This window comes from Salvelinus alpinus, chromosome 6, assembly GCF_045679555.1.
Source record: "Salvelinus alpinus chromosome 6, SLU_Salpinus.1, whole genome shotgun sequence".
NCBI lineage: Eukaryota > Metazoa > Chordata > Actinopteri > Salmoniformes > Salmonidae > Salvelinus > Salvelinus alpinus.
The window spans coordinates 93,338,330-93,349,081 of NC_092091.1; the positions used below are offsets into that span (position 1 = coordinate 93,338,330).

The 10,752-nt window shown below is 42.6% G+C and overlaps 1 protein-coding gene across 2 annotated transcripts in view; it reads right to left on the bottom strand.

Moving 5' to 3' along the window:
• Positions 1-10,690, bottom strand: part of LOC139577803 (thioredoxin-like) — a 15,225-nt gene extending 4,535 nt beyond the window's left edge. For both annotated transcript variants that reach the window (XM_071404976.1, XM_071404975.1), the window contains exon 1: positions 10,535-10,690. In XM_071404976.1, the coding sequence (XP_071261077.1) occupies positions 10,535-10,558 (24 nt within the window). In that variant the 5' untranslated portion in view covers positions 10,559-10,690. The remainder of the gene's footprint in view (positions 1-10,534) is intronic.
• Positions 10,691-10,752: the final 62 nt, after the last annotated feature.

Genomic DNA, 10,752 nt, shown 5'->3' on the forward strand with positions numbered 1-10,752 from the left:
TAACAGTCATGCCTCTGGTTCTTATACTAGGTAGAGGAGAGAGTCAACACGTTAACAGTCATGTCTCTGGTTCTTATACTAGGTAGAGGAGTCAACACGTTAACAGTCACGTCTCTGGTTCTTATACTAGGTAGAGGAGTCAACACATTAACAGTCACGTCTCTGGTTCTTATACTAGGTAGAGGAGAGAGTCAACACGTTAACAGTCATGTCTCTGGTTCTTATACTAGGTAGAGGAGAGAGTCAATACATTAACAGTCATGTCTCTGGTTCTTATACTAGGTAGAGGAGTCAACACGTTAACAGTCATGTCTCTGGTTCTTGTACTAGGTAGAGGAGTCAACACGTTAACAGTCATGTCTCTGGTTCTTATACTAGGTAGAGGAGAGAGTCAACACATTAACAGTCATGTCTCTGGTTCTTATACTAGGTAGAGGAGTCAACACGTTAACAGTCATGTCTCTGGTTCTTATACTAGGTAGAGGAGTCAACACGTTAACAGTCATGTCTCTGGTTCTTATACTAGGTAGAGGAGAGAGTCAACACGTTAACAGTCATGTCTCTGGTTCTTATACTAGGTAGAGGAGAGAGTCAACACGTTAACAGTCATGTCTCTGGTTCTTATACTAGGTAGAGGAGAGAGTCAACACGTTAACAGTCATGTCTCTGGTTCTTATACTAGGTAGAGGAGAGAGTCATCACATTAACAGTCATGTCTCTGGTTCTTATACTAGGTAGAGGAGAGAGTCAACACATTAACAGTCATGTCTCTGGTTCTTATACTAGGTAGAGGAGTCAACATGTTAACAGTCATGTCTCTGGTTCTTATACTAGGTAGAGGAGAGAGTCAACACATTAACAGTCATGTCTCTGGTTCTTGTACTAGGTAGAGGAGAGAGTCAACACGTTAACAGTCATGTCTCTGGTTCTTATACTAGGTAGAGGAGAGAGTCAATACATTAACAGTCATGTCTCTGGTTCTTATACTAGGTAGAGGAGTCAACACGTTAACAGTCATGTCTCTGGTTCTTGTACTAGGTAGAGGAGTCAACACGTTAACAGTCATGTCTCTGGTTCTTATACTAGGTAGAGGAGTCAACACGTTAACAGTCATGTCTCTGGTTCTTATACTAGGTAGAGGAGAGAGTCATCACATTAACAGTCATGTCTCTGGTTCTTGTACTAGGTAGAGGAGTCAACACGTTAACAGTCATGTCTCTGGTTCTTATACTAGGTAGAGGAGAGAGTCAACACGTTAACAGTCATGTCTCTGGTTCTTATACTAGGTAGAGGAGAGAGTCATCACATTAACAGTCATGTCTCTGGTTCTTATACTAGGTAGAGGAGTCAACAGGTTAACAGTCATGTCTCTGGTTCTTATACTAGGTAGAGGAGAGAGTCAACACGTTAACAGTCATGTCTCTGGTTCTTATACTAGGTAGAGGAGTCATCACATTAACAGTCATGTCTCTGGTTCTTATACTAGGTAGAGGAGAGAGTCAACACATTAACAGTCATGTCTCTGGTTCTTATACTAGGTAGAGGAGTCAACACATTAACAGTCATGTCACTGGTTCTTATACTAGGTAGAGGAGAGAGTCATCACGTTAACAGTCATGTCTCTGGTTCTTATACTAGGTAGAGGAGAGAGTCAACACGTTAACAGTCATGTCTCTGGTTCTTATACTAGGTAGAGGAGAGAGTCAACACGTTAACAGTCATGTCTCTGGTTCTTATACTAGGTAGAGGAGAGAGTCATCACATTAACAGTCATGTCTCTGGTTCTTATACTAGGTAGAGGAGAGAGTCAACACGTTAACAGTCATGTCTCTGGTTCTTATACTAGGTAGAGGAGAGAGTCATCACATTAACAGTCATGTCTCTGGTTCTTATACTAGGTAGAGGAGAGAGTCAACACATTAACAGTCATGTCTCTGGTTCTTATACTAGGTAGAGGAGTCAACACATTAACAGTCATGTCTCTGGTTCTTATACTAGGTAGAGGAGTCAACACATTAACAGTCATGTCTCTGGTTCTTATACTAGGTAGAGGAGAGAGTCAACACGTTAACAGTCATGTCTCTGGTTCTTATACTAGGTAGAGGAGTCAACACATTAACAGTCATGTCTCTGGTTCTTATACTAGGTAGAGGAGAGAGTCATCACGTTAACAGTCAAGTCTCTGGTTCTTATACTAGGTAGAGGAGTCATCACATTAACAGTCATGTCTCTGGTTCTTATACTAGGTAGAGGAGAGAGTCAACACGTTAACAGTCATGTCTCTGGTTCTTATACTAGGTAGAGGAGAGAGTCAACACGTTAACAGTCATGTCTCTGGTTCTTATACTAGGTAGAGGAGTCATCACATTAACAGTCATGTCTCTGGTTCTTATACTAGGTAGAGGAGTCATCACATTAACAGTCATGTCTCTGGTTCTTATACTAGGTAGAGGAGTCATCACATTAACAGTCACGTCTCTGGTTCTTATACTAGGTAGAGGAGAGAGTCAACACATTAACAGTCATGTCTCTGGTTCTTATACTAGGTAGAGGAGAGAGTCAACACGTTAACAGTCATGTCTCTGGTTCTTATACTAGGTAGAGGAGAAAGTCAACACGTTAACAGTCATGTCTCTGGTTCTTATACTAGGTAGAGGAGAGAGTCAACACATTAACAGTCACGTCTCTGGTTCTTATACTAGGTAGAGGAGAGAGTCAACACGTTAACAGTCATGTCTCTGGTTCTTATACTAGGTAGAGGAGAGAGTCAACACATTAACAGTCATGTCTCTGGTTCTTATACTAGGTAGAGGAGAGAGTCAACACGTTAACAGTCATGTCTCTAGTTCTTATACTAGGTAGAGGAGAGAGTCAACACATTAACAGTCATGTCTCTGGTTCTTATACTAGGTAGAGGAGAGAGTCAACACATTAACAGTCATGTCTCTGGTTCTTATACTAGGTAGAGGAGAGAGTCAACACGTTAACAGTCATGTCTCTGGTTCTTATACTAGGTAGAGGAGTCAACACATTAACAGTCATGTCTCTGGTTCTTATACTAGGTAGAGGAGAGAGTCATCACATTAACAGTCATGTCTCTGGTTCTTATACTAGGTAGAGGAGTCAACACATTAACAGTCATGTCTCTGGTTCTTATACTAGGTAGAGGAGAGAGTCAACACATTAACAGTCATGTCTCTGGTTCTTATACTAGGTAGAGGAGTCAACACGTTAACAGTCATGTCTCTGGTTCTTATACTAGGTAGAGGAGTCAACACGTTAACAGTCATGTCTCTGGTTCTTATACTAGGTAGAGGAGTCAACACGTTAACAGTCATGTCTCTGGTTCTTATACTAGGTAGAGGAGTCAACACGTTAACAGTCATGTCTCTGGTTCTTATACTAGGTAGAGGAGTCAACACATTAACAGTCATGTCTCTGGTTCTTATACTAGGTAGAGGAGAGAGTCAACACGTTAACAGTCATGTCTCTGGTTCTTATACTAGGTAGAGGAGAGAGTCAACACATTAACAGTCATGTCTCTGGTTCTTATACTAGGTAGAGGAGAGAGTCAACACGTTAACAGTCATGTCTCTGGTTCTTATACTAGGTAGAGGAGTCAACACATTAACAGTCATGTCTCTGGTTCTTATACTAGGTAGAGGAGAGAGTCAACACGTTAACAGTCACGTCTCTGGTTCTTATACTAGGTAGAGGAGTCAACACATTAACAGTCATGTCTCTGGTTCTTATACTAGGTAGAGGAGAGAGTCAACACATTAACAGTCATGTCTCTGGTTCTTATACTAGGTAGAGGAGTCAACACGTTAACAGTCATGTCTCTGGTTCTTATACTAGGTAGAGGAGAGAGTCATCACATTAACAGTCATGTCTCTGGTTCTTATACTAGGTAGAGGAGTCAACACGTTAACAGTCATGTCTCTGGTTCTTATACTAGGTAGAGGAGAGAGTCATCACATTAACAGTCATGTCTCTGGTTCTTATACTAGGTAGAGGAGTCAACACATTAACAGTCATGTCTCTGGTTCTTATACTAGGTAGAGAAGAGAGTCAACACGTTAACAGTCATGTCTCTGGTTCTTATACTAGGTAGAGGAGAGAGTCAACACATTAACAGTCATGTCTCTGGTTCTTATACTAGGTAGAGGAGAGAGTCAACACATTAACAGTCATGTCTCTGGTTCTTATACTAGGTAGAGGAGAGAGTCAACACATTAACAGTCATGTCTCTGGTTCTTATACTAGGTAGAGGAGTCGTTAACAGTCGGCATGGAGACCAACAGGTTGATCAGTACGAAAGAAGGTCACAAGGAAGTGAAAGCCTATCAGTGATGCTGAGGTTTTGCCTCAACAGAAAGGATTCCTTAACTTCAATGTCAGGAGAATTTGTCCCGTACGCACTGCAGTGTTTTAGAGGCCAAAGAATGGGGCATGTAGCTGCTCAGTGGAAAGGAAATGAAAAGACGTTCCAAGGGGTGGAGGAGCACATGATTACGGTGAACGAGGAAGCATGGGAAGGTTAAGTGCTGTAATTGTGGGAGAAGAACACAATGCAGTATTTGGTGGATGCCAGGTGCAGAGAGAGGCTCAGAGAGGATAGAGAGGCTCAGAGAGGATAGAGAGGCTCAGAGAGGATAGAGAGGCTCAGAGAGGATAGAGAGGCTCAGAGAGGATAGAGAGGCTCAGAGAGGATAGAGAGGCTCAGAGAGGATAGAGAGGCTCAGAGAGGATAGAGAGGCTCAGAGAGGCTCAGAGAGGATAGAGAGGATAGAGGGGCTCAGAGAGGATAGAGAGGCTCAGAGAGGATAGAGAGGATAGAGAGGCTCAGAGAGGATAGAGAGGCTCAGAGAGGATAGAGAGGATAGAGAGGCTCAGAGAGGATAGAGGGGCTCAGAGAGGATAGAGGGGCTCAGAGAGGATAGAGAGGCTCAGAGAGGATAGAGAGGATAGAGAGGATAGAGAGGCTCAGAGAGGATAGAGAGGCTCAGAGAGGATAGAGAGGATAGAGAGGCTCTGAGAGGATAGAGAGGCTCAGAGGGGATAGAGAGGCTCAGAGGGGATAGAGAGGCTCAGAGAGGATAAAGAGGCTCAGAGAGGATAGAGAGGCTCAGAGAGGCTCCGAGAGGATAGAGGGGCTCAGAGAGGATAGAGGGGCTCAGAGAGGATAGAGGGGCTCAGAGAGGATAGAGGGGCTCAGAGAGGATAGAGAGGCTCAGAGAGGATAGAGAGGCTCAGAGAGGATAGAGAGGCTCAGAGATATAGAATCAGTCATGATGTACAGAATTAGTCAGACCAAGAGTGATATAGAATCATGAATAACAGTGGCACAGTGGTCTAAAGCACTGCATATCAGTGCTAGAGGCGTCACTACAGACCCTGGTTCGATTCCAGGCCGTATCACAACCCGGCCGTGATTGGGAGTCCCATAGGGCGGCGCACAATTGGCCGAGCGTCGTCCGGGTTTGGCCCCGGGGGTTAAGCCGTCATTGTAAATAAGAAATTTGTTCTTAACCGACTTGCCACGTTAAAATAAAATGTTCAATAAATAAAATGAAAAGTCACACCATGAGTGACATCACACCTCAACGCAGTAGGTAGTGGCACGCACCTCCATGACACCATAGAAGAAGAAGAAGCAGCCATTTCCTGTTTAATGGTACTACAGGCTTGCACCAAGGGTCAGGATAAAGATGAGTCTGACAGTTGGAGTGACATGTTTTGGGGGGGGGGGGTGGACCCTGTAGTGACGCCTTTTGGCTGATCCATCTGAGGTTTCAGGGTGGCTGTGGAATCGGTGAAGGTAACCACAAGTGGTCTTGTGATAATTGTTTGTGTTTCTGCACCTCAGAGGGAGCAGGCGCTCCGCGTTACACGAATGGGGACAAGAGATGTGAATTGTTTCGCTCTCAAGAAAAGGGCGCCATTGAAAGGAGTGATTACTGTGGTAGCGGTAAATGTAGAAGTTGACCAACTGAAGGGGAAGATTCCCTGGTGTTTGTGATGCTCGTCGTTTGGTGCGACGCAGACACGGCGGCGATCGAATAATGAAACAGAAGAGTCATTTTCTGTTCTTTTGAGTTTTGATGTTTAGTCTTTGCCCCACAAAGCGACGGTAGGGTATATAAGTTATCAATGTACCAGATTTTGTGCCGAATACAATACGTTGTTACAGGTGTCAAGCTTATGGGCAGGTGGCAGCAGTGTGTAGGAGGGAGGTTCCTAGGTGTGAGAAGTGTGCAGAAGGGAATGAGACAAAGGGAATGTGTAGTATTGGGGAAAGTAGTGGTGTGTGTTAATTGTCGAGGTGCCCATGGGGCCTGGGGATCAGAAACGTCCCGTGGTTAATTGTCGAGGTGCCCAGGGGGCCTGGGGATCAGAAATGTCCCGTGTGAGAGAGATGCAGGTTGAGGTTTCCCAGGGTCAGAGTAGTGCAGAAGTTGTCATATGCTGAGGCAGTGTAGAAAGTAGAGGAAGATGGGTCAAAGGGGGAGATGATCCTGAGAGAAGTAGATATGTACCAGTACAGAGGGATAAACCAACACGTGATATAAGTTTCAGTAAGACTGGACTTTCAGCGTTTAAAGCCAACGGTTATCAACTGAACTGCAGGGACGGATCGTAAGTCACAGAGAATAGAGGTTGTGGTGGCAGCTGCAGAGACGTACTTGGGTGTACGAGAGAAAAGAGAGGTATTTGGGTGTACGAGATTTGACATCAGGGTGTGTTGAGCAGTGGTGTCCTGTCTTTTCAGACTGTTGGCCTGAGGTACGACTAGATGGATTTAAATAGTGGAGTAGGGTTAGATGGTAGGGTATATAAATAGTGGAGTAGGGTTAGATGGTAGGGTATATAAATAGTGGAGTAGGGTTAGATGGTAGGGTATATAAATAGTGGAGTAGGGTTAGATGGTAGAGTATATAAATAGTGGAGTAGGGTTAGATGGTAGGGTATTTAAATAGTGGAGTAGGGTTAGATGGTAGGGTATATAAATAGTGGAGTAGGGTTAGATGGTAGGGTATATAAATAGTGGAGTAGGGTTAGATGGTAGGGTATATAAATAGTGGAGTAGGGTTAGATGGTAGAGTATATAAATAGTGGAGTAGGGTTAGATGGTAGGGTATTTAAATAGTGGAGTAGGGTTAGATGGTAGGGTATATAAATAGTGGAGTAGGGTTAGATGGTAGGGTATATAAATAGTGGAGTAGGGTTAGATGGTAGGGTATATAAATAGTGGAGTAGGGTTAGATGGTAGGGTATATAAATAGTGGAGTAGGGTTAGATGGTAGGGTATATAAATAGTGGAGTAGGGTTAGATGGTAGAGTATATAAATAGTGGAGTAGGGTTAGATGGTAGGGTATTTAAATAGTGGAGTAGGGTTAGATGGTAGGGTATATAAATAGTGGAGTAGGGTTAGATGGTAGGGTATATAAATAGTGGAGTAGGGTTAGATGGTAGGGTATATAAATAGTGGAGTAGGGTTAGATGGTAGGGTATTTAAATAGTGGAGTAGGGTTAGATGGTAGGGTATATAAATAGTGGAGTAGGGTTAGATGGTAGGGTATTTAAATAGTGGAGTAGGGTTAGATGGTAGGGTATATAAATAGTGGAGTAGGGTTAGATGGTAGGGTATATAAATAGTGGAGTAGGGTTAGATGGTAGGGTATATAAATAGTGGAGTAGGGTTAGATGGTAGGGTATATAAATAGTGGAGTAGGGTATATAAATAGTGGAGTAGGGTTAGATGGTAGGGTATATAAATAGTGGAGTAGGGTTAGATGGTAGGGTATATAAATAGTGGAGTAGGGTTAGATGGTAGGGTATATAAATAGTGGAGTAGGGTTAGATGGTAGGGTATATAAATAGTGGAGTAGGGTTAGATGGTAGGGTATATAAATAGTGGAGTAGGGTTAGATGGTAGAGTATATAAATAGTGGAGTAGGGTTAGATGGTAGGGTATTTAAATAGTGGAGTAGGGTTAGATGGTAGGGTATATAAATAGTGGAGTAGGGTTAGATGGTAGGGTATATAAATAGTGGAGTAGGGTTAGATGGTAGGGTATATAAATAGTGGAGTAGGGTTAGATGGTAGAGTATATAAATAGTGGAGTAGGGTTAGATGGTAGGGTATTTAAATAGTGGAGTAGGGTTAGATGGTAGGGTATATAAATAGTGGAGTAGGGTTAGATGGTAGGGTATATAAATAGTGGAGTAGGGTTAGATGGTAGGGTATATAAATAGTGGAGTAGGGTTAGATGGTAGGGTATATAAATAGTGGAGTAGGGTTAGATGGTAGGGTATATAAATAGTGGAGTAGGGTTAGATGGTAGGGTATATAAATAGTGGAGTAGGGTTAGATGGTAGGGTATTTAAATAGTGGAGTAGGGTTAGATGGTAGGGTATATAAATAGTGGAGTAGGGTTAGATGGTAGGGTATATAAATAGTGGAGTAGGGTTAGATGGTAGGGTATATAAATAGTGGAGTAGGGTTAGATGGTAGGGTATTTAAATAGTGGAGTAGGGTTAGATGGTAGGGTATATAAATAGTGGAGTAGGGTTAGATGGTAGGGTATTTAAATAGTGGAGTAGGGTTAGATGGTAGGGTATATAAATAGTGGAGTAGGGTTAGATGGTAGGGTATATAAATAGTGGAGTAGGGTTAGATGGTAGGGTATATAAATAGTGGAGTAGGGTTAGATGGTAGGGTATATAAATAGTGGAGTAGGGTATATAAATAGTGGAGTAGGGTTAGATGGTAGGGTATATAAATAGTGGAGTAGGGTTAGATGGTAGGGTATATAAATAGTGGAGTAGGGTTAGATGGTAGGGTATATAAATAGTGGAGTAGGGTTAGATGGTAGGGTATATAAATAGTGGAGTAGGGTTAGATGGTAGGGTATATAAATAGTGGAGTAGGGTTAGATGGTAGGGTATATAAATAGTGGAGTAGGGTTAGATGGTAGGGTATATAAATAGTGGAGTAGGGTTAGATGGTAGGGTATATAAATAGTGGAGTAGGGTTAGATGGTAGGGTATATAAATAGTGGAGTAGGGTTAGATGGTAGGGTATATAAATAGTGGAGTAGGGTTAGATGGTAGGGTATATAAATAGTGGAGTAGGGTTAGATGGTAGGGTATATAAATAGTGGAGTAGGGTTAGACGGTAGGGTATATAAATAGTGGAGTAGGGTTAGATGGTAGGGTATTTGTTGATGTATTTCTTAAAGCTAATTATAAAGGGAGGTACACCGTCTACACACCAGTCTAGTAGGTGGCGGTAACGCAACATGTATTGGATGCCAAGCGCCGACCTTAAACCTCATCGAAGAAGAAGAACGGCGGTGCAGAGTATAGAATGAATGAGCAGGCCGACTAACGGGGCTAAATGTCGGATCGGATAAATCTTTACTTTAGTTCTGTGTTTGGCGATAGGGTTAGCTAGCTAATATACTCATCCTTGGCACATGATTCTTTGATCTGAGGTGAACACAATTTGAGCCACGTGGGACGGGGCATATTGCCTCTGCTAGCTATCCATTGCATGGACCAAGCACATCGTTGAAACAAATCAAACACAGGGTTAGATAGTTAGATAACGTTATCTGTCTAATGTACAGAGTGACATAAGACGGAGACATGCTAAACCGGCTAGCTAGCTAGCTTTCCTTAACTTTTCGACTAGCTAATTCACTTTGCCTAAGCAGTGCCCGACAAAACTACAAAATGTAGCTAAACTGGCTAGCTAGCATGTTAGCTAGCTCTGACTCAGTTTGACTTGCTGTAATGCAACTATAGTAAAATAAAAACCCTTTGCTAAATCACACCAACCATTCATTGTATATAGCTAGCAGTTGTTGCCTCAACGTTTATTAAACAATGTTACAACCTCACGGCCTGTCAGATACGGACTATGTAGGGCTCAAAGTAACACGTGAATTACTATGCAGTATTACCGTTTAAGGCCGGGGCCCACGCTTGTTTGCATAAAACCGGAGAAAGACGACTCGTTGTGAATATCTCATATTAGCATGTCGTTCTAGCTAACTGTTCTCATACAAATAAAAACCAACTAAAATTGTTAGCTGTATACAAAAGCGATGTATTAAATAATGATCGTGTTTTTAATAGTATCGTTTCGATTAGAGTTGTATTTTTAAATGGTGAGATCTCAACATGGCGAATATGGTTTGGGTGAACCCACTGCCCCTCACTAGACGACCGCTGATTCTACCAGGACCATAACGTTAGCCAGTTAGCGCAATTGAAAAATGTACATTTGAATTAAAATGTAAATTTGTCCATCTGTCAAGTCGCTAACTAAAGTAACTAGCGAACGTTAGCTAGTTTTATTGAGGACCAAAACATGCTAAAACGGTCAAGCGGGAGGTTTGCAACAACGTGTTGTCTGATTCTCGCCTAATCTAACTAGCTACAGTAAACTTTGCCGTTAGCCAAACGCTAACTATAGCTACATCGATATGGGCAAATACCCCCTTTCAAAGGAACGGCATCTCACCTTATCTTCGATTATGATGATCATGTTGATAGATAGTTTAGCGACGGTGACAGTCCTTACTGCTGGCGTATTTCCTCCCTGGTTGTCTGTTTCGAGCAGCGGCACTGCGAAACACGCAAGCTGAGCGGGACAGCCCGTTATGCAGGGGCGGGTTATGTAAATGTCATTTCAGAACAATCCTGCCCCCCCCCTCTCCACGCTATTTTGTTCCGCCACAT